The 25,248-nt window shown below is 34.6% G+C and overlaps 1 protein-coding gene across 2 annotated transcripts in view; it reads right to left on the bottom strand.

Annotated features, from left to right (window-relative positions):
• Positions 1-25,248, bottom strand: part of NAALAD2 (N-acetylated alpha-linked acidic dipeptidase 2) — a 56,406-nt gene that overhangs the window by 10,993 nt on the left and 20,165 nt on the right. For both annotated transcript variants that reach the window (XM_038005357.2, XM_008020489.3), the window contains exons 7-17: positions 23,189-23,282; positions 22,100-22,198; positions 17,975-18,060; positions 17,574-17,693; positions 17,386-17,468; positions 13,286-13,349; positions 12,150-12,217; positions 8,114-8,205; positions 5,965-6,055; positions 3,932-4,196; positions 314-395 (exon numbers count right to left, since the gene is read on the bottom strand). In XM_038005357.2, coding sequence (XP_037861285.2) covers positions 314-395; positions 3,932-4,196; positions 5,965-6,055; positions 8,114-8,205; positions 12,150-12,217; positions 13,286-13,349; positions 17,386-17,468; positions 17,574-17,693; positions 17,975-18,060; positions 22,100-22,198; positions 23,189-23,282 — 1,144 coding nt within the window. The remainder of the gene's footprint in view (positions 1-313; positions 396-3,931; positions 4,197-5,964; positions 6,056-8,113; positions 8,206-12,149; positions 12,218-13,285; positions 13,350-17,385; positions 17,469-17,573; positions 17,694-17,974; positions 18,061-22,099; positions 22,199-23,188; positions 23,283-25,248) is intronic.

The following is a 25,248-nucleotide window of genomic DNA, read 5'->3' as shown; positions in this document are numbered from 1 at the left end:
AGGCCCCTTTGGCCCTTGTCTCTTTGGGATGAGTTTTTAGTCCACCATTCAGAGCAGTGCTACCCAAACCTCACTGTTAGTATAAATCATTGGGGGGGCAGGGGTGGTAGTTAAAATGAATTCTAATTCAGCATGTCTTGGTTGGGGTCTGATATCCTGCCTTTCTAATAAGTTCCCATTTACTACTGCTTTGCTGCTTTGCAGACTATAATTTGAATAGCAGTGATTTAGAGATTAATGCTAATGTGAATGAAAACAGTTCATTCTAGTAACCAGATTGCTTTTTTTTTTAAAGTAGGGATTTGAAACTTACTTGTTAAGATCAACTTGTATAAGTCGTTTATGAAAATCTGAAGCAGCCTCCGAGAAGTTTTTCACGGCAGAAAATAAGGAGTCTTTTTTAAAAATAGAAAAGCAGAAGAGAAATTAGCTCATATTTCAGAGGTTCGCTTTCCCACCCTCCCTATTCCAGATTGATATAACCACATAGATGTCGAAGCCATTTTTGTACTAAGTCTTCTTGCAGATCCATGAAAATTAGTAGAATATAACAAAGAAATATTGTATGAAAACAAAAAATGGTAAAATTGTTTCTTAAAGAAAATAACTTTCAAAAATCTAGGACACAAATAACTCCTTAACCCATAGTTTACCAGAAACCCAGAATTCATTCATTCATTAATTCATTCATTGGGACAACAACTATATGCCAGACACTGGATACAGCTATGCTAAGGTATGATTCTGTAATTATTACAGGGCAAAAAAATATCAATTCTTGTTTTCAGATAGTGCATTTAAGATCTTGTTCAACAGGCAACCTGTGACAAACATATATCCAGATACTGAGAAAGAGGATCAGATTTGGTCACGTCAAACTCTTCTTTAATTCACAATGCTTCTACGAAAAGTAATTAGGTTCTTAGTACTGTCATACCTCAGTATCAGTGGGGCCTGGGTTCCAGGATCCCCTGCTGATACCGTATTCCATGGAAGCAACTCCCTTATATAAAATGGCATAGTATTTGCCTGTTACCTACATACATCCTCTCCTATACTTTAAATCATCTCTAGGTTACTTATAATGCCTAATAAAATGCCTATATATCACTTCATTCATGTGGATTCAATGTAGTGCTCAGAGCACAACAAATTCAAATTCAAGTTTTGCTTTTTGAAACTTAGTGGATTTTTTTTTCTGATTCTTTTTGGCTTGCAGTTGGTTGAATATGTGGATGCAGAACTCACCGATATAGAGGGGTGACTGTATATTATATTTTTATTACAACAATGTATTTATTATATTCCATATTTGCTACACAGGACTTTAAACATACATTATTGATTTGTTGCTTGCATCAATCCTGTGGTGCAAGCAAATCAGGAGATAACGATATTCATTTTATAGATAAAGCACTTACAGCTCAGGATTTCTATTAGGTAACACCTAATGGAAAGGATTTCTATTTCTATTTCTATTACCTAATTTCTATGAGGTCTGACCTAATGGAAATCCTGAACTCTAAATGCTTTAGCTAGTAAGTGGTACATTTGGTATAAGTATATTCAGTATTTTTAAAAACTTTTTTTGGTCCCAGATTTTAGTCCTAGATTTTAGTCCTAGTCTTTTGGTCTTAGATTTTCCTTAAGTTTTAATTGTTGTTTTTAAGCCATGTTCAAACCAAATAATGTAATAACAGATGCAATAGAAACTATGAGAAAAGAATGCTGAAGACAGCATTTTAAATTTCAAATGCAGGACAGAAGTCAAGACAGATAACTGAAACGTGTCCCTGGGATTAGTGACACATGTCAATGAGGACTTTGACAAGAGCAATTTTTCTAGAGTAGAAAGGACATAAGACAGCACAGTGGATTGGCTAGTGAGAGGTAAAAAAAAACTATAGACAGTGTAGATTATGTATTCATTTATCCATTCATTCATTCATTAATCATACCTTCATTCCTACACTAATACATTTTCTCAGGAACTGTTTTTGCCTGGCACTAAATGAAGAATTTTGCTTGTGAAGGAAGTGGGGCACATCAGGCAGAATAAATGTTTTTGAAATAGAAAAGCTATAAGAAGAATTAATCTAATGGATAGTCACCAATAGTAATGGTGATTTTTGAAAATATGACAGGGAAAGGCATTAACAGATCAAACCAAGCCTCTAAGAAGGTAAGTAGGTAGAGGAATTAACCTTGTATAAAGCAAGCCCTTCCACTGTAACTGTGTAGTTTCTGTCTCTTCATTGGACCATGACTTATAAAAACTGGTAAGACACCATTCACCAAAAGGAAATCAGGGCATTTAGGAAGACAGCTGGCTGCTGAATAGCCACAGAACTACAAATGTCCATTTTGCTGTAGGCTCTGCTTATGTCTCTGGTTTTATCTCTCCTTATTTCCCCCATCATTGCAGAGCTACTCCAATTGTATTGATATAAACACATTTTATTTGCTTCATTTTTTTTCTAGACCATTTTTTTTCCCAGACTTGCTGTAATTGCTAATCCTTTCTATAATAATATTATATAAAGATTACTAATCCTTTATATAATAATATTCAGAAGTCCTTACTATTTCATACCCATTCTCTGCATTCTTATAGTACTCTCTACATATCCCCATAATAACCTATTATCTACATATTGCCTTCTTCCCCACGTTAGACTTTAAGCTTTCTTAGAACTATGACCGAGCCTTGTACACACTTATATCTCCCAGATAATAACATAGTACTTGGTACACAGTAGAAACTCAGTGTATATTTGATAATTTGGGCATATACTAAAATATGTGTCCCCAGAATAATAAAAGACAATGGTTGTAATAAAACAGTAATAATAGGTAACATTTAATGAACAGTAAGTGCCACCCACCACAGCTTCTATATACTATCAAACTGAGTCTCCACAATGATCTCTGAAACATGGTATGTTGATACGTTCTTTTTTATCTTTTCATTGTATGAAAGCTAACACATAGAAAAGTTAAGTAACTTTCCCAAGGTCACACAATGAAGAAATGATAAAGCTAGTATCTGAACCAGGCAAACCGTTTCCAAACTCAATCCTCAATGCTACTACATACACTACATTATGATTCATCCTTGCTGTATAGGAGATGCACAGTGCAGAAGAGCAACCACTAAACAATCATTAATAAAAGGAAAGAATGCTTATAACCATGTAAAAAAAGTTTCATATAGACAAACAGTAAAAGATATATGCAGTAATAATCACTTTGTTGATAATAATTAAAAACATGTATGTAATAGAATTTGTGGCTTTCTCTATTTCTCAATCTTTTACAAATAATGTTACATTTTTCTAATACTGTTTCTATGACAGTAATTTTTTTTTTTTTTTTTTTTAGACGGAGTCTCCCTCTGTCGCCCAGGCTGCAGTGCAGTGGTGCGATCTCGGCTCATTGCAAGTTCCACCTCCTGGGTTCCCGCCATTCTCCTGCCTCCACCTCCCGAGTAGCTGGGACTACAGGCGCCCACCACCACGCCTGGCTAATTTTTTGTGTTTTTGGTAGAGACGGGGTTTCACCGTGTTAGCCAGGATGGTCTCAATCTCCTGACCTCGTGATCCGCCCGCCTTGGCCTCCCAAAGTGCTGGGATTACAGGCGTGAACCACCGCGCCTGACCAGTAAAAATGTTTTTAAAGGCCATAATACAGGAAAAATGTTTACCATCCCAATGTTTGTGGTAATAATTCAGCCATAATGGATTCATTCTATACATGCCAGATTAAATCAGATTCTTTAATAAGTGTTTGTTTAAAGTTTTTGTGTAGAAGTCAAAATAAGTAAGGCAAATATGTATTCTAGGATGAAACAATATGCATTGATCATCATAGGAGATAATATTTTAAAGCTCTAAATTAAAGATTGTAAAATACCTGCCCAATTATTTCTTACCAAATGATACTCCATAGTCTCTCAATTGTTGGTCATGTTTCTTAGATAGATTATAGATACTTGCTGCATAGTTTTTCAAAGCTTCTGCATAGTCTTGAATATTGAAGGGAATGATTTTAGAGTCCACAAGCTCATATACCAGTGCTCCTCGTAATTGAGCCACACAACGTTGTTTTTTAAATGTGGGGTCATAAAATTTCTCTACCAATTCAAATGTCTCATAAATTGTGTGGTACACTGGGTAGCTGCTGTACTTATCTGTTTTCTGAAAAAAAAAAGTGGAGGGAGGCAAGTATAAATAAACATTACATATTCACGTTATAATATTTTTATGTAAGCATAAAATAACTATAGAAAAAATACAACCAGCCAGGCGTGGTGGCTCACACCTGTAATCCTAGCACTTTGGGAGGCCGAGGCAGGAGGATCACCTGAGCTCAGGAGTTCAAGACCAGCCTGGGCAACATGGAGAAACCCTTTCTCTACTAAAAATCCAAAAAAAAAAAAAAAGAAAAATGAAAAAGAAAAAATACAACCATATAACACCCTGAGTTTTATCACAATGAGGCAAAATGCTAATAATGAAAACACTATAGCCAAATATTCACTAATTTTAAATTTTTTCTCATTATTTGTTTTATAATTTATGTAAACTTCATTCAAAATGCTACACCTTGAACATTCTTCTTCTTGTATCTTCGATAACTAAAATTAGGGAATACATATTCAAATTGCACCTCAGCATAGTTCAAAGTTATCTATCAATTGATTGGTTAAAAAAAGGTTCTGGCCAGCTAAGTATACAACTTAAGGATGATTTATTAAAGTAACTTCCCTTCCTTCCCAAACAGTGTATATCTAAATGTCATTTAAACTTTATTACATAATTAAGGGTACCATTATGAATATGAATTATTACATAGTAGTATCCTGTATAAATATTCTTTTTAGTTCTTCGGTTTGCCTATTGTAATTTTAGTTTTTACCATTTGCCATCTTGTTATAGGGCTACTGTTCTTACTGCCTTTAGTATCATGAAAAAGCAATCCCCATATCAGTCCTTCTCCTTCTAATTGTCTGCTTCTAATCTAAAGTGGTCTTAGAAACTAGATAACTTTGATCCAATTACAGAAGACAGAGTATAAAAGTGAACAGGCCTTAAAAAAGAGTTATAACATATCTTTTATGTATTAAGTGTAATGAATATTAGTATTCTGAGTTTATCTATCTATTTTGGGTTACTCTGGAGTTGCTTTTATTTCTTTGTTCTTTATTGTATTCTGAATAGTCAGATTTGCAAGTGATATACATATAATGGGCAAGCAAAATTTAGGTGTATTGCAATTATGATTTGAAGATTGATTAAAATCTATGACAAATCTGTGTCTGCTACTGTAATCTTCAATTTGGTTTATGAAATAATTTATAGCATTGATGAGCAAAGATGATATATGTTGGTTATATCCAAGTACTTGCATATCATCAGGATATCTGTGTGACAGAGGTGCAAACCGGTCAGTGCAGAGCAAAAAAGGGGATCGAGTTAAAAGAGAAACTTGCTGTATTTCCCAACCAAGAGCCCTTGACTCAGGTGACAGGCAGAAGTGGGAATATGAAGAGGAGCTACCCACCATAATGAATCTTACCCTAACGCTCCTCTTGACCAAAATATGTTCAACTGCATTCTTCCTCATGAAAAGTACATCAGAGCCTGCAAGACTAGTCTAGAGAATGAGAGTTTTCTGACATATCAGGAAAAGGATGTGAACTGCTTGGTTCTGATACCCAGCTAAGTGTCTGGCATTACTCTGTGAATTATCATTTCTTTGATTAACCCTAACAATGAAATTTTCACAAAATTACTCAAATTACTACCTTGTTCATCTGGAAAGGGACATGCAGTCTATCTCTGTCCCTGGGAACTCTTCCCAGGCCATATCCACCAGGTGTCTGGTGCCAAACAACTCAGTGACATTCTTTGCCAAAGGACTGTAGATGAAATGTTATATATTCAAAATGATAAAATGGCTTACCTTATTCTTAGTGTAACGGGCTCTGCCTGAAGCAATTCCAAGTCTCTGAAAATAAGCTTCAAAGTCACTTCCAGATCCCAGCTTATTGATTCTAGATGCAATACACACACACACACACACACACACACACACACACACACACACGCATAAATAGGTAAATGATACAAAGTTTAAATAGATGGGACAAGGAATCCTGTCCCAAGAATAGCAAGGAATTATATGTTACATTTACAAGAATTTAGAAAAGGTCAACCACCCTCAAGACATTTTCCCAGAATCTGCAGGAAAATTGCTGTAAAATTAAAAGTAATGGCAAAAACTGCAAATACTTTTGCACCAACCTATAACAAGAATTGGGCCGTGCCACTAAAGACTGCATCTGGTGATGATGCTCTCCATCACATTTTCAGCATTTACATTTTTGTTTAGAGGGGAAAACAACGAAGACGTGGGCCCTGCCCTCAGAGAACTATCATCTAGTAAGAAAATTGCCACAAAAAAATCTACTTTTAAAATCATGAAGTATCTAAATGTGCTTTGTTTCATTTTAGAAATAAATCTAATTATAATTTATTTCTTTTCATATGATTAGGAAACCTCTATCTGTTGATCTGTCTCTCACATATATATGCATATACATAAATAAGATGTAAGACATGAAAAATTTTTAGTAAAATAATGGTAAGTCATGAAAACAGAATATAAAATTGCATGTGCATTAATAACATAATTATATATTTCCAAACTATTAGATTAGTAGATGTGTTTTTGAGACTGACCTCTTCAATATTTTAACAATCATTTTTGTATTTTACTATTTTTATTGAATTGGCATGTGAAACTTTTATAATGGACCCACATTCAAACTTTCACAAGACCAATTTGAAATGAGGAATAAAGCTATAAACTGTTACTATTATTTGCTTGTACATGTTGAGTATCCCACATGGAATGCTTAGGACCAGAAGTATTTTGGACTTCAGATTTTTTTCAGACTATGAATATTTACATATATACAATGAGATATCTTGGGGATGGGGCCCAAGTCTAAACAGAAAATTCATTTATATTTCATATATATCTTATATACATAGGCTGAACTTAATTTTACATAATATTTTAAGTAATTTTTTGCATGAAACAAAGTTTGTGTTAAGTACTATAATGTGTGGAATTCTCCACTTGTGACATCATGTTGGTGCTCAAAAAGTTTTGGATTTTGGAGCACTTAAGATTTCATATTTTTGAGTTAGGAATGCTCAGTCTATTAGAAATGGCATTGCAGTAGAAAACAAATATATACTTTTTATTACATAATGTTTAGAAAAAAGAAAATAAAAACAAATAGATATAAAATAAATTTAAGAAAGCTGCTGTAGCATGAATGAGAAGACGTAAAAAATAAAATAATATTTATATAAATTCTAAATCACAGGTAAAGACACAATTTGGTGTTTATTGATAATGCTCCTTAATAAATGTACAAGCAAATAATCTAGCATTTGTCTTTTATTTCATCATTAACATCTGAAGTTATATATTAATACACCTAATACATAACTAAATGAAATTTTATGCAAGAATGCCAACTAATGGCTAATAATGTAGTGAAACTATTTCAACTAAAAATTTGCAAAACTAGGTCTATTTGTGCTCTAATACAGGCTGAAAGATTTCATGTGCTGGCTAATCAGCAAAACAAAACTAGACAGAAGAATTTTTTTTTTTTTTTTTTTGAGACAGAGTTTCACTCTTGTTGCCCAGGTTGGAATGCAATGGCACGATCTTGGCTCACTGCAACCTCTTCCTCCCGGATTCAAGCAATTTTCCTGCCTCAGACTCCTGAGTGACTGGGATTACAAGCGCCTGCTACCACACCCGGCTAATTTTCTATTTTTAGTAGAGACAGGGTTTTGCCATGTCGGCCAGGCTGGTCTCAAATACCTGACCTCAGGTGATCCACCAGACTTGGCCTCCCAAAGTGCTAGGATTACAGGCGTGAGCTACCATGCTCAGCCAGGAATTCTTTAGTATCCTTTCTGATTCAATATTGATGAAACGCTTGAGAATTTCATGTTTGGAGAAACAAGAGGCAGAGGGGAATTTATAATTTATCCTACGGTAGAAAAGGTGCACACCAGTAACTTACCTAGGCAAATTTTTATTTTCAGGTGAAGGATCTTTTTCCAACCAGCTTTCATACAGTGATTTACTCTCAAACCCATCATCAGGGCTGGGGATCTAGAAAGAGAAATCAAATACTGGAAATTAGGGGTAGAAGCAACTACATTTATGCCAAAATAAAACTATATATTATTTGTCATCAACTTCTACTTTTAATGACATATGTACATATATATATTTATACACATGTATATATGTTTATTTATAGAAAAATTATCTTTTTGCAAATGGCAAGAAATAAATCTAGCCCAAATTATTTTTTATTCGTGATGCCTACCTGTGTTGGTAATTTTGCCATATACCTAAGATGTAATTTCCTACTTATTTTGGTAAACTTTTAAATAGAACTTAAAATTTTTACAAATGCCATTTTAATGTTTGGCAGCTTAGATTTCTTTTAGTGGGAATACATTGGAGAAAACTTCAGATACAACATTTGCTTTTGTAAATTATTTTTGCCTACGAAGACCTACAAAGAGGTCTCAGAACAATAGAGGTGACATAATTTCAAGCTCAGCTTCTTATTATAAGTCTTGGTTTTGTAGGGCAGCAGGGGTTAGTGCCAGGGCTATTCTTTTAGACAGTCTTATTATGTTTAAACAAAGTTAAAATTTTATGGATTTTTTTTAAAAAAAACTCTATATAACCTCAGATTTCTACTTAGGAATTTTAAGAGCTCCTCTGTGTGTGCGTGTGTGTGTGTGTGTGTGTGTGTGTGTGGTGCTCATCATGTTGAGCACCAACATGATGTCACAAGTGTCATATTTTTATTCCTTTCATTAAAAGTACACTTACAAATTTATACTTGCCTTGTCTTTTGACACTCTAAGAAGAGCAGAGCCATGTGGTGAAAACATTGTGGACTGTGGACTGTGGAGTCAAATTCATCTATTTTATATCTAGACTACTACACATATTGACTATATTTTGTTTGCTTGTTTGTTTATAACCCTGATTTGCTCAAAAATAGACCCAAGGCAGACCCTACTTAAGTAACTGTGAAAGCATTATAACTTGGTATATTGCTTCCCCTCTTTGAACTTTAGTCTTCTCACCTGTGAAAATGGGGATAATGGTAACTTTCTGAACGTAAACATCTGATATTTTCTCTGGCCTTTAGATAGAGTTGGTTATTCTAACTTCTGTTTCACTATTCTTAAAAATGTTTTTATGGATATTTACTAAGCACTGAACTCAGGAGATACGGAAATGGAGACATAGTCTCTACCCTCTGGGACCTCACAATGAAATCTAATTGGGGATACACACACCAAACAAATTTTGTAATATAAAATTATAATAAGCAGTTCAAAAGAAAATATCAAAGTGCTATAAAGAGATGTGGGGATGAGAGATAGATATGTCTCCAGGTAAGGCCTTTCTGAGAAAATGGCAATTAAATTTAGGAGGATTTAATAAAGATGTTGGCTATTGGCACATGTTTTTGAACAATTTCCCTGTTTCAATCTCATCCCACTTATTTAGAGGCACGAATGTGTTGTGTTTACTGATAACACAAGCCCTCATCAGCGTTCAAGTAGAAGGTAACAATAGTGAATCCGCCCCCTTCCATAGAGTAATGGTAGGGCTGGGAAGTGGTCACTTGCCCTTAGCTTAGCATGAATGAGATGATACTTTATCACTGCATAGAGGGTCCACAGCTTAGAAATAGTCTTGGCACTCCACACCCTTCCCCACCAACATGAGGCAGCTGCAGAGATGTTCTGCTCATTTCTAGCCAGCTATCTGGGTTCTGCTCTCTACTCTGCTCCTGCCAATTTGCAATGGTTGAGAGAGATTCTGTTCCGGTTCCTAGATCCTGCTTGAATTGAATTCCCAGTAAAATCGTCTTCATTTTCTGAATCATACTGTCTCCATAGTAGTGCTAATCAGAAATCATGTCCCATTGGCCTAGACAATCCGGGTCTTTCTTTCTTGCTTGCTTTCTTGCTTTCTTGCTTTCTTTCCTTCCTTCCTTCCTTCCTTTTTTCCTTCCTTCCTTCCTTCCTTCCTTCCTTCCTTCCTTCCTTCCTTCCTTCCTTCCTTCCTTCCTTCCTTCCTTCTTTCCTTTCTTTCTTTCTCTCTTCCGTTCTCTCTCCCCCGCCCCCTTTCTTTCTTTCTTCTTCTTTCCTTTCTTCCTTTTTTTTTTTTTTTTTTTTTTTTGAGTCAGGGTCTCTCTATGGCTTACACTCCTGGGCTCAGGTGATCCTACTGCCTCAGTTGGAACTATAGGCCTGTGCCACCACACTCGGCTAGATCAGTCTTACCTCAGCTATATGCACTGTCAGAATTGATAGCCCTCCTCTTATTTAGCAGCACTTTGCCCCATTTCTCGCTCCATCAAGCAGCTGCCCTTCCCTCCAAGCTCAGCCTTGTCTCTCATCCCTACCCTATCCTCACATCACCAATATGGCTTGACTATTTGTGCTAACACGCACTAGGGATTAATAAAATTGTAATAATCAGTTTACAGGAGAGTAAAGACAAGTCTTCTTTGTCTACTGGGTCTTAGTATGCCCATAGATAAGCATTTATCTTTGTACAAAGGGGCATAGATGTCAACTTCTCCCTTATCAACTACCAAATTCTTATCATTCCTGACATCAAGGGCAGGGATCATCTCTCTAGGACAGCACAAATCATAAATTCCTGCTCCAAAAAGGGTTCTCTCAGTAAAGATTTTCTTTTCAACTTGCTTTTAGATAAGATGCTTTTATGGAACATTCCAATGAAAGGATCAAAGACATCAGCTACCCAAGGTGGTGACAGCATTGTGATGAGGAAAATGAAAGGAGTTTCATTTGGAAAACTAGTTTTTAAAGACATGAACAGTAAAAAGAGAGGGGTAAGATTAAGGCAGGAAATATTAATAGTACCTAGAGAGAAATGATATCTACTTCGTATTGCTATCTAAGGCTGACCTTGAAGCAAACATTTCCACAGGTAAATTCTTTGGCAAGGAACTATTTAAATGATGTTCACAGATATTAAATGAGTAGATTATATAAGTTTTAGAGATTCAGAGTCCTTTAGATTTTAGAGTTTTTAAAATATCTATAACTCATTTAATATTTATAAATTACTGGGAGATTAGCAAGCCTGCAGAATTATTTCCATTTTTGCCTTTAGACTTGCAACTACTTAATGTATTCACTACACTGACATAAAACAATGAACAACCTTGTTAGAAATTTCTCCATAACAGATTTCTGAACTCCTTGGCCCATTGGTTATATCCCATTTCTTGCCATCTTTCCCACCAACGCCTTTGGCTGGGTCATGCTGAGCTCCCTTCAGATCAGGAAATATATTCTTTTATACTTCCACATCTTTTTTAGATACTGTGTCCTCTGCTTAGAATGTCATCTCCCTTACTTCTACATCCCTTCATTTGACAGAAGCATCAGTGACTCTGCAAACTTCCTCTTATGCTCCTCAACTTCCCCCAGCCCCAGGATTTAATATCCTCTATTCCATAACTGTTCTCCATCATACATAGTATCAAATATTCCAGTGAACTCTAATTCCTCATTTACCAGTCTGTGTCCTCTCTAGATTACAGAGTGTTCGAATTCAGTGACCTTGTCCCTTTATCACTATTGCTGCTATAATTCATTTTATAGAGCCTGACATATAGTGACCACTCAATTAATATTTGTTGAATGAATGAAAGAGTAGCTAAGACAGTTTTTGAACCATACGCTTTTCTATTCCAGCTCAGTGTTCTTTCTGCTATATCAAATACCTCTGCCAGATAAATACATGTTACAACTGTTTACACAATTATTTATAAGAACTATTACTAGAACAAAGAAGCTGGTGATAATATCTTATGTCATATAGGTAAATTGCATATTAAAGATTTTGTTTTGACTTGTTTATATGATTCAATCATGTTCTCTCACCAGCTTAAAAACAAGTACCATTCATTTAGGTGGGAACACATGTTATTCATTTATCCATTCAAAAGAAAACATTTGAAGACACATCTCTTTATATACCTCTTTTGTCAGTTTATACACTAATTGGTAAAGAAGGGGTGTACAGTCAACTCTGAGAGTATAATTGCCTGAAAAATAAATAAGACACAGAGCATTATTTCATACTTCTAAGTGAAATTCCGTTTATGATTAATTCTAACTTTATTTTCTAATTTTAAACAAGATATAATGATCTTCAAATCAAAGATTTTATTCCCAAAGAATAAAACAGGGTGGAACTAGTTCTTCAGGAGCAAGAGAGGCTGCCCCATATATTTTGAATAGAAGAAGGTCTTGGTGGACTTTGGTTGCTAAGGCAGCAGCTCTCACAGTGATTATAAAGGTCATCCTTATGGCAGCATTTCTTAGGGGCACTTTGGCAAAGGAAGTGGTAAGTCTGTAGCATTAATTTTTTGCTTGTTTCATTCTATGCAATAGTATATATCAAGATATTAGACAAAGCCATGTCAGTAATTATTATGCTCTGACATTTATTTAGAAATAATCACAATACAGTGAAAGCCTAGAGACAATCTAAATGAAAAATCTCTTCATTTTCTGAATCATACTGTCTCCATAGTAGTGCTAATCATGTCCTGTTGGCCTAGACAATCCAGATCAGTTTTTTTTTCTTTCTTTCTTTCTTTGAGAGTCAGGGTCTCTCTTACACTCCTGGGCTCAGGGGATCCTGAGCCAGATTGAAAGGGAGTTTGTAGTTCAAAAGGAGTGAGTACACTTACTTCAAATTTGTTACAATGAATACAGGAAATATTTCTAGACAGAATATTCTGTAAAATCTTTCTTCTGAACTGTTTTAGCCAAATTCTATTAATATCTTCATTGTGAAAATATGTGATTAATACTAGAGTTTTAAGCAGTAATTTAATATAAACAAATAGTAAATATATCAAAGAAATTAAAAGCAATAGCTTAGTTATGAATGATATCAATTCATATGAATCCTAATTATTTTCTCTGTGGTAAAATGAAAAATAAAGGTATTACTGAGGCATCTCATAGGAAGGGGATATCTGAGGTGCTTAATAAGTTAGAATTTATAGGCTTAATAGATGGTAAACTACTCAACAATAAGTAAAAGTTACTTGAAATAAAATTTCCTTTCTGAAAATTTTACTTCAAATTGAAATAAAATTTACCTTCTATAGATGAATCTGAGTTGATATAAGCAACGCTTCTCTCCTGGAGTATTTTGACATTCTCCTACAGTTGAAGCAAAGTTGTTACTTAATTCACATTACTTACAGTTGTGAAAATGTCAACAAAATAAGCAAATTAATTTTGTGAAATAGCGGTTTACAAGTATCTTTCAGAATTAAATAGCTATATTCGTCTGTGACCATAATTTCTGAGAAAATGGAGAAAACCAGTTAGTTAACAACAATTATGCAATTAATATAAGAATTAAGGATACTCTGAAGCAATAGCTACTGTTTACAGAAATAGCAGAGAGCCCTAAGGAAAAAGAAAATATTTTCAAAGTGTGGTTCCTTGATTCCCTGCATCAGAATATGCAGGGATGTGGCTCCCATATTCTAGGGCCCTGCCCTAGATCTACTGAATAAGAACTCACAGTGAGGCTAAAAGTGGGGCCTGGAAATCTGTATTTTATTATTTTATTTTATTTTATTTTTGAGACAAAGTCTCACTCTGTTGCCCAGGCTGGAGTGCAGTGGGACAATCTCAGCTCACTGCAACCACTGCCTCCCAGGTTCAAACAATTCTTCTGCCTCAGCCTCCCAAGTACCCGGGATTACAGGCATGTGCCACGATGCCTGGCTAATTTTTGTATTTTCAGTAGAGATGAGATTTCACCATGTTGGCCAGGCTGGTCCTGAACTCCTGACCTCAGGTGATCCGCTCACCTCAGCCTCCCAAAGTGCTGAGATTACAGGCATGAGCCACTGCGCCGGGCTGGAAATCTGTATTTTCTAATAGATATAACTGGCAATTGACTTTTGCATACATTGAAGTTTGAGATCCATTTATAGAGGGGATACCCAAGTAAATTTATCATTCCAAAAGTAAGAAATAGAAAATTTCCATTTGTTTATATTTACTATGTATATGGAGAAGTGAACAAAAAACAAAGACAAAAAATTAGAAAGAGAGGAGGCACACATTAGGACAAAAGCAAGACTCTCTTTCGCTCTCTCACTCTCTCTCACACACACACACAGACACAGATTCAAGAAAGATAAAGCAAGACTAAGGCACACACAAAGAGGAACATACTGAGAGCCCTCCACCTCTCTCTCTAGCTTGTTAGCTTTATAAAATATGTTTTAGTAAAAACATCTAAAGCTGTGTGTGGTTATGGCACACAAAAAAAACTTTACCTCTTTTCACTGGCTTGCATAGGCCAGGTGATAGTTGACTCCATTACAGAGAAATATAAAATCAGAATTTCCATTATAACAGATTTATAGCAAAAATGAAGAAGATTCCTCATGTGTATTTAAAGAAGGTAAGCATGCTACTGAATATAATCAAAAACCTGGCACAAAACTGGAAAAGTGTATTGAAATTGCCTTTTAATGCACATGTTTATAAATTAATGCAAAGCATTTTTATTATTTTATATATTACATTTCTTTATGTTCAGCTGCTGAAAAATTTAAAAAACAGATGCATGTGTTTATGTGTGTTTGTATATGTATCACAAGAAATCACATGTTTCTAAATCACATGTTTCTAAAAGCAAATGACCTCACGCACCAGAGGGGCAGGAGGAAAAGGATAATGACCTGAACTAATAAAATTTGATTCATCAAATTAATGTTATAGTTTCAAAATGCATATTAATAATACCAATGTGAAAAATAACAATTTGCAGTGTAAATGTAATCAACAAAGGATAAGTGATACCAGACAAGTAACTGTGAGTGGGATTTTTACTCCATCTATATTTGTTTAATTCATATTATTCCTATCATAGTATTTTAAACTAATGTAAGAGAAAATAAGTTAGGAGGAAAGCCCCTTTTTTTTTTTTTTTTTTTTTTTTTTTTTTTTTGAGACGGAGTCTCGCTCTGTTGCCCAGGCTGGAGTGCAGTGGTGCAATCTCGGCTCACTGCAAGCTCTGCCTCCCGGGTTGACGCCATTCTCCTGCCTCAGCCTCCTGAGTAGCTGGGACTACAGGCGCCCGCCACCTCGCCCGGCTAATTTTTTTTTTTTTTTTTTTTTGTATTTTTAGTAGAGACGGGGTTTCACCGTGTTAGCCAGGAAGGTCTCGATCTCTTGACCTCGTGATCTGCCCGCCTCGGCCTCCCAAAGTGCTGAGATTACAGGCGTGAGCCACCGTGCCCGGCCGGAAAGCATTTTTAAAACTGAACACAAGGGCAAGACAGGTACACCATATTTTAAAACAGCTCTATAAAATCTGGACTTATAAATGATAAATAGCAGATGGAGGAGGGCAGGTAAATACTTATGTAGTGCACCTACCTAGAAATACCATTGGACCTAGCAATCCCATTACTGGGTATATAACCAAAGGAATATGTCATTCTATATAAAGACACATACACACATATGTTCATTGCAGCACTATTCATAATAGCAAAGACATGAATTCAACCTAAATATCCATCAATGACAGACTTGATAAAGAAAATGTGGTACATGTACACCTTAGAATACTAGACAGTCATAAAAAAGAATGAGACTATGTCCTTTGCAGGGACATGGATGGAGCTGAAGACCATTATCCTTGGCAAACTCATGCTGAAACAGAAAAATAAATATCACATGTTCTCCCTTGGAAGTGGGAGCTAAATGATGAGAACACATGGAAACGTAGAGGGGAACAACACACACTAGGGACTTTCAAAGGGTGGAAGGTGGGAGAAGGGAGAGGGTCAGGAAAAATAACTAGTGGGTACTGGGCTTAATACCTGGGTAAGGAAATAATCTTTCACTAGTAATATCACAATATTAGTTTCAGAGAGTCTCAAAAATTACTACATTTGAGTTATAGGTTTAACATTTCAAACCAGGTTTTTCAAAATTCTCTCTTCACCTAGTTTTTAAAATAGTTTTTCAAATAACTTTCGTTATTCGATATACATGTGAAATAATAATTTTGATATACATGTGAAAAACTAGGTGAAGTTAGGGGAGAAGTAAAGATGAAGAGAGAAGAGAGTCAACATTTATGGATCACTTACTGTGTGGGTTAAATGAGTTAAAATGGGCAAATCACATAGCTACTGTAAAGCTCAATAGAATTAATATTGCAATTATTATTGTTATTAATACATGATAACACTCTTCTAGAAGAGATGTGATCACAAATTGTGTGTTTATTGAACTTAGTCTTACAGAAAAAGTAAAAGTTTACCACTAGGTCAAGGCAGGCAGGATATGCCAACTAGAGAAATCAGCTTGTAGAGCTGTTGAACAGCATGGCAAAATCCCATGACACAGTTTACCTATGGAATATACCTGCACTTGTACTCCTGAACTTAAAATAAAAGTTAAAAAAATGTATATGCTTACCTTTTACATTTGGGAACTTAGAGATTACTTGACAGAGAGACTAAAAGAAGAAGTTGAAAGTAAAGGGCCCTAGGAGAGACACTTAAATATAAATAAGAGTCAGTGACAAATGACAATCAATCATATGTGAAGAAAAAAAAACCTACCTCTGAAATTGTAAAACAAGTCAATTTATTAAAGTAATTCAATTCACAGAATTATCACTTTATACTTAACAATGACGCACCTATCTGTTGTAAATGCTAAAGTATACTTATGGTTGCCATTTTATATGGAATCTGTAAATGTGAAAATATAGTCAATATATGGCCATCTTAATAGAACATCTTATATTTTGTCAGATGGAAGAACTCTACAGAAACTTCAAAAACTTGAAAATTAGCTCTAAGCATCTGTATCAGTTTTTAGATATGTTAATTCTCTTATCAAAAACATCTTGCTAATTTTGATTATTTTCTGAGCTTAGTGATTTTATGTATTTTTTTATAAGACAAATACAAATGGCAACTAAAATATTTTGACCAGACACAATACATTTGTTTGTAGCCTAGTAATGAGAGGTTATTGCCAAAGTGATGTGAAAGTAAAAACAAACTACTTCTTAAATTCTCTTGAATCATTCTCCAAATCAAAACCATATTAGGTAATGGAATGTATTTTGATCATCCTCAGATACATACCTCTTTGTTCCCTGTTGACCAAAAAAAATAATAATAAGAACCTTCTTTGTCTTATTTACCTCAGCCCATTCTGTGGAACCCAGAAGTCCAAATTCTTCTGCATCCCAGCTGGCAAAAATGATAGTTCTTCTAGGTCTCCAGCCTGTAAGTATTGTTAACACAGGTGGTTAGGTACAACTGCCTAAAACATAAAAGAAAATTAAGCAAGTCACTTTTTGTCATCATCTAGGAAAGAAAGGTTGTTTACCTTTACTCATCAGTTTTCCAAAACTCCGGGCAATTTCTTGCAAAACAGCCACCCCACTGGTTGGGTCAATAGCTCCAAATACCCAGGAGTCCCGGTGTCCTCCCAGAATAACATACCTGTCTGGAAAATAATATGTTCAAAAAATCTACAACTTTGAATACATTATAAATATTTGTGATTTACGTTTTTAAAATAAAAATTATCTTGCTTGAGTTTCCTCTATAGAAGACAAGAAACACTATAAAGTACAATCTTCTTTTAGACTTGTACCAGTTTTCCTCAAAATTTAGTAGTTTCAAATCAGCCAAAAAAACCCACATCAATTGTTGCCTACAATTGATCTTTACTTACTCTTTAATTTTTGTAGAAACAAAATGTTTTAAAAAAATTATCTGACTCACCGGGTTCCACAGATCCTCTGATAGTTCCAATTACATTGTAAATCCTTGTAATTTTATTGATGTTATGAACATGCATTCTAACCTTTCTAGAATTTTAAAAGGAATAAATTAGTATAGCAAATTATGTTTTTTTCCAGTGTTTCATTATAAAAAACTATCTTCATAATAGTGCTTGATTATGAAAAGCTGTGCAATAGCATAATGAATTCTCATATCTCTACTACCTAAATTCAATAATTGTTAACACTGTTGAAGCATTTGCAAGTAAGGTATAGACATTATGCGAATTTACTTCTAAGCACCTAAGTATGCGCCTTGAAGTCAAATTTTAAAAGCTGTCTATTTTATGTTATTTTCTCATAGCTAAATTGTTATCTAAATGGAATCAACCCAAATGTCCATCAGTGACAGACTGGATTAAGAAAATGTGGCACATATACACCATGGAATACTATGCAGCCATAAAAAAGGATGAGTCTGTGTCCTTTGTAGGGACATGGATGCAGCTGGAAACCATCATTCTTAGCAAACTATCACAAGAACAGAAAACCAAACACCGCATGTTCTCACTCCTAGGTGGGAACTGAACAATGAGATCACTTGGACTCGGGAAGGGGAACATCACACACCGGGGCCTATCATGGGGAGGGGGGAGGGGGGAGGGATTGCATTGGGAGTTATACCTGATGTAAATGACGAGTTGATGGGTGCAGCACACCAACATGGCACAAGTATACATATGTAGCAAACCTGCACGTTGTGCACATGTACCCTACAACTTGAAGTTTAATAATAATAAATAAATTTAAAAAAAAAAATTCAAAATATTCTATTATTCAAAATGTCTTCAATATTTATTCTAAAATGTAAAAATATACCCCAGTTAATTATGAAAACAAAGAAGACAGCCCATTATGTAATAAAGAAAGAAGTATAAGCATATTATTTGAATGTATCTGTTTATATTAAATCCTAGGTTCAGTAATTTTCTTCATGATTGTGGAAATGATAAGTAAGTTTAAGAGCCGGCTTAGTGCCACCTATAAAAAACATAAAAAATTCTGTTGTTAAATGAGAATTTGGGAAACTCCTGCTAAAATGCACAACTACATAATGAAATGTTTCTAGGCCATGATTGTTGATTCTGATTTGGGTCAGGCTTTTAAATATTCATTCATGAGTTACAATCAACTGAATTAGAAAACAAGGGAAAATACAATCAAGCTCAGCCAGACAGAAAAAAAAAGTGTCACACACATTTTATGAATCCAAGATGACATGGGAAAATGCTACTTTTCCCCAAGAGAACAAAACTAATCATCGTTTATTCTAAGGGTATGGAGACCGCAGTTGTTTCTAGTTTGTGATGGAAGAACGAATAAGACCCTGAAACTTGTATATTGTTAAGAACAAATTCTGGCTTCCCCCACCCCCACCAAAAGTATACTGTGCTTCTGATATTTAATCCATTTGCAATATTCAACTAAGATTACCTCAGAGGAAAACTAATCGATGGGTTTTTTTTTTTTTTCATTTTAAGGCATTAAGTAAATGATTTCTTTTTGCTACTGACAGATGAAAATTAATAGCAGAAAAGAAGAAATATTGTTTAGCATGTGTTTCTAAAAATATGGGCCTTAGATATATGATTAGTAAGAAACCTAAATTCATTGGTATTGTGTCATTAAAAGAAAAAAATCAAGTAAAGAAAAATGCAACATATGAGGAATGAAAAAAATTGATATTACTCTAAACAAAAACATAGGCTATCTGCTAAGATTCTCAAAGAAGCACATCTCCATCTTTAAACCTATGTCTTTCTCGTTTTTAGTATTTTTGAGCTCCAGAAGAATATTTATTTGTCCCATTATTACTTTATCACGTTTCAAATAAACTGAACTCCAGAATGGAGTCTCTACAGGGAGGAGATTTTTTGCCTGCTTTGTTCACTGCAGAATCCCCAGGACCCAGAATGGTGCTCGGGGCATAGGAAATGCTCAAGAAATATTCGTGAAATAAATGAATATAATCTTGTAAGGAAAAATTGGGAAAAACTTTGGCTCATCCATTATGGTCACCTTTACCTGTCAGTGTTCTTAACTAGACTATTTTACAGCTCTGTAGAGAAAGAAGTTAACTTGTAGAAATATGAAAGTAATGCAAATAATTCAAATCCACTGAAATGCACAATCTGTCTAGTGAATGTTTGTGTTCCTTTCCTCACTGCGGAAGATGTTTGGAGGTTCCACTTTGAGGTACAATGGATTCATTTTGCAGAACCAGGTATGGGCAGCTTAAACCAATTCTTCATATCTTCTTTTGGCTCTCACATGTAAATTCTAAGCAACAGAAGAAATTTAACTTTGCTGATACTCTGTATCCCTAGCTTTATTTTTTCTCTACTGATGTTGTGTTTTATGTTTCCGCATTGCTCAGGGCAGATTAAGTTATTCCTCATTGGTAGCAGCAATGATTTGGAGTTTGCCTTTATGTCTTGTCATTTGATAATATCTGTAAATGGATTAATGGATTATCGAGATCTCTGTGAGGTGAGACATGAGAGAATCTAGTTTTTAGTTTTGTTGTTGTTGTTTGTGTATTTGTCCATTTTGAGTTCTAACCAATAGAGAATTCTGTGCTCACAGTGAAGGAGCACGGCTATTTTATATCTAGACCTAGGAATGTTTATGTTTTTGAGTTTACTCTTTAATTGTGACTAAAAGTGTAGAACTGAAGTTATATGTTTTCTCTGTCTATATGTTTCTGCTTATAAATCAGAAAGGGCTTTACCTTTCATTGAGTAAGTTATGTTTTCCTTTCTCTGGAGGGTATAAACAAATAAGATAATAAAGTCTCTTAAATTAAAAGAACACTGTTCTGATTGAATTATAGAGATAAACACATATAAATCAAACATTTATGAACTTATTTTAAAACAAAGAAATTGTACTTCTAATACTTTAAAATTTCTGGAATGAAAGAAATGAATCCTACAGAAACTAAAAAAATATTCTGAGAATCCAAATTCACATAGTTAAGGGTAAATTGTTAGCAAACAAGACTGATTTAATACTTTTGGTTTAATAAAAACAGTTATATGCACTCTGATTTATCAGTATTACATTTTTCTCTCCCATCACATTTCAGGCAAATCAAACTTCTTGAAGTTCTGATCATGCCATGCTGTTCAACAACTCTGTACAAGCTGATTTCTCTAGTTGGCATTTCTTGCCTGCCTTGACCCAGTGGTAAACTTTTACTCTTTCTGTAAGACTAAGCTCAATAAACATGCAATTTGTGATCACATCTCTTCTAGAAGAGTGTTATCATGTTTTAATAACAATAATAATTGTAATATTAATTCTATTGAGCCTTATAGTAGCTATGTGATTTATCCATTTGAACTCATTTAACGCGCACAGTAAGTGATCTATAAATGTTGGCTCCCTTCTCTCTTCATCTTTCCTTCTCCCTTAAGTTCACCTAGGTTTTTTTTTTTGAGATGGAGTTTCAGTCTTGTTGCCCAGGCTCAAGTGCAATGGTGCATCTCGGCTCACCGCAAACTCCACCTCACGGGTTCAAGCGATTCTCCTGCCTCAGCCTCCCAAGTAGCTGGGATTACAGGCATGTACAACCACGCCTGGCTGATTTTTGTATTTTTAGTAGAAAAGGGGTTTCTCCATGTTGGCCAGGCTGGTCTCAAACTCCCAACCTCAGGTGATCCGCCTGCCTCGGCCTCCCAAATGCTGGGATTACAGGTGTAAGCCACCACACCCAGCACCTTCACCTAGTTTTTCACATGTATATCACTTTGAAAGTCATTTGAAAAACGATTTTAAAAATTAGATGAAGAGAGAATTTTGAAAAATCTTTGAAATGTTAAAACTTAGAATTCAAATATAGTAATTTTTGAGATTCTATGAAACTAACATTATGCTATGACTAGTGAAAGAATTCAATATTTCATTTTGTAAGTACTTCTTAAGTAATGTAAAATTGTTAATTGTTTAGTAATGAAAAAGAGAAAAAGAGATAAGCAAATTATCCCTGGCAGAACAGTTATCTTGACATGTTTCCATTAAAAATAAAAAACTTTTTCAGACTATTAAAGTAATGCAAAATTACCTGGAAGAATTACTCCCTGTAAAGCCAGGTCCGATACTATAACTCACATTAAGGGCTCCCTTCCAGCTCTCATCTGGTGGAGCGATTCCTCCCAAGTGGCTGTCAAAATAAAATGAAAGTGACAGAAAAAGGCTGACTATCACCATTTCTAAGGAGAAATTATAAAGTTTGATGACAATATTTCATTCATATATAACACGAATATTTGTCATTTGTGCCAGGTACTGTCAAAAAGTCCCTGCTTTGTGGGGTTCATATTCTAGTGAGAGAGCCATACAGAAATCAATATGTAAAATATGTGATATGTTAGTGATAAGAGCAAAGAGAAAAAATAAAATAGTGATGGCAAATGGGAAGCCCATCACCTTATTTTTTACCTTAATTATTTATGTGGGGATTCACTGAATCCAAGAAATCCTGAATATAGGAAATTAATGACTCCATTAAGGAGAATAAATTAATTTGTAAAGAAGCTGCTGATTACATAGTAGGCACTCAAACAATTATTAAGTTGTAATACTCATACAGGCATTTAAAAACGGCAGTTGAGAGATATGTAAAGAAATGTCAGTTATAGAATACAATAATTGTTCACTATATTCTAAATACGGTGCTAAGTATTTTACACATATGATCTCATAATAACACTATCAAGGAGAAACAGTTACTAGTTTCATCTTACAAATAAAGAAACTGAGTCAGAGAAAGTTTAAGCAACTGGTCCAAGGTCATACCTCTAGTAAGTGGGGGGCATTGTCACATTCTTATGATACATGTTGAATATAAATATCTAATGAATACCTATGAAAATTCATTTGCTTGAAAAATCTCAAATCAGAATTATCTTTGGACATAGTTTTGTATTTGAGAATTTCATTTGCAGCAGAGAGATATTTTATTTTTATTTCTTAGTCACCAAATGACTACTTTTATGAAATGAAAAGCTAGTATACCCTGTTATACCTATTTCAGGAGTAATTTAGTTATAAAACTTTATGTTTAACATAAGAATGCCATATTGGTTTTTGATGAGAAAATAGACACCTAGTGCAAAATATCTTAATCTTATATCCAACAAGAAAACTATACCGTAATAATATTTCTGCATCATTATATCCAATGGGATGTACAGGTATTTTGGGAATTCCCACTCCTTCTTCAACATCAAGTCTGAAAGTGTATTCTAAAAAGTCAAATGCATAAAATGAAAACAATTTTAAAATCTGAGCAAGAGATATACAGGGATTTTTTGCATTACCATTGCAGATTTGCTATACATTTGCAATTATGCCAAAATTAAAAGTTCCCGGCTGGGCATGGTGGCTCACACCTGTAATCCCAGCACTTTGGGAGGCCAAGGTGGACAGATCATGAGGTCAAGAGATCGAGACCATCCTGGCCAACATGGTGAAACCCTGTCTCTACTAAAAATACAAAAATTAGCCAGGAGTGGTAGTACACACCTGTAGTCCCAGCTACTTGGGAGGCTGAAGCAGGAGAATTGCTTGAACCCAGGAGGCAGAGGTTGCAATGAGCCAAGATCAGGCCACTGAACTCCAGCCTGGTGACAGAGCAAGACTCCGTCTCAAAAATAAATAAATAAACAAATAAATAAATAATAAATAATAAAAGTTCCCCCAAAGTCAGACAATTGTTTTACCTAATACATCTTATTTAATAAATCATTTACATTTTAAGGTAATATTAATTATAGAGATGACAGTTTTCCAAATTTGTTTTGACATTTCACATAATTTTCTTGACCTTTACAAGAATATTTTATTTCCTCAAGGATCTTTTGAATCTTTCTCCGAGAAACGTTATTAACAAGATGCTTAGAAAATGTGTCCTAGATTCTGAAACTATAAATAATTGGAAAAAAACCCAAGAGAACATATGCAATCTTGGGAATAAATGAGAAACATCTTACTCAAATAGTAATGTAATATATCATCATTCAAGGAAGACTGAAAATTATTGCCAGCCCTAAAACCTCATTGGAACTGTGGTTTTCAGTCAAGATAGAGTTAAAGGAACCAAATTTACCTTCATGCCTGAAACACCTTATTTTTTATTCACCTTATTTTATGTAAATGAAACACTTTAAAAATAATAAAATATGTAAAATAATAGTTCTATCATGAGATTTTTATTAGGTAAGTAACCTCATGAGATAATTGACTGCTGAAACAAAAATTTTAACAATATAATTAGGTAGTAAATCGGTAAGTATATAAGACTTTCATAACACTATTAACTAATTTGACCTAATTGACATTTACAGAATACTCCAACCAAAAGCTGAATATGCATTATTTTCAAGTGCAAATAGAATATATATTAGATAGACCATATTCTGGGCCATAAAACATGTCTCAGTAAATTCTCAGTATGTTCTGCGACCTCAGTGGAATTAAATTAGAAATCAATATTAGAAAGATACCTAGAACATCCTCAAATATTTCAAAATTAAATAACACATTTATAAATAAACCATGGGTCAAAGTAGAAACGAAAGGGAAATTAGTAAGTATTTGGAACCAAATAAAAATAAAAACACTCAGCCTAGGCAACACAACAAGACCCATCTCTAAAAGTAAACATTAAAAAATTAACTGGGCATGGTGGTACATGCCTATAGTTCCAGCTACTTGGGAGGCTGGGGCAGGAGAATCACTTGAACCTGGGAGTTTGCGGTTACAGTGAGCTGTGGTTGGACCACTGCACTCCAGCCTGGGTGACAGACAGGGTGACAGAGTGGGATCTTGTCTCTAAAATAAAGTAAAACCACAATATATTAAAATCTGCAGGATGAAGCTAAAGTAGTGTGTATAGAGAGAGGTATAGCACTAAGTAATCCATCTTAGAAAAAAAGTTAAGTTTCCAACAAATGACATCAGTTTCCACTTTCAGAAACTAGAAAAAGAACAAATAAAGGCCAAAATAAGCAGGAGAAAGGACATGATAAATATCACAGCAGAAATCTAAGAAATAGAAACTGGCTGGGTTCCTGATGGCTCATGTGTGTAATCCCAGCACTTTGGGAGGCCAAGTCAGGAGGACTGCTTGAGTCAAGGAGTTTGAGACTGGCCAGGGTAGCACAGCAAGAGCTATCTCTATTTAAATTTAAAAAAAGAAATAGGAAACAA

Source organism: Chlorocebus sabaeus, chromosome 1 (genome assembly GCF_047675955.1).
Source record: "Chlorocebus sabaeus isolate Y175 chromosome 1, mChlSab1.0.hap1, whole genome shotgun sequence".
In the NCBI taxonomy this organism is placed as follows: domain Eukaryota; kingdom Metazoa; phylum Chordata; class Mammalia; order Primates; family Cercopithecidae; genus Chlorocebus; species Chlorocebus sabaeus.
Note: the sequence above shows the minus strand (reverse complement) of the source record. Positions and strands in the feature narration are given on the sequence as shown.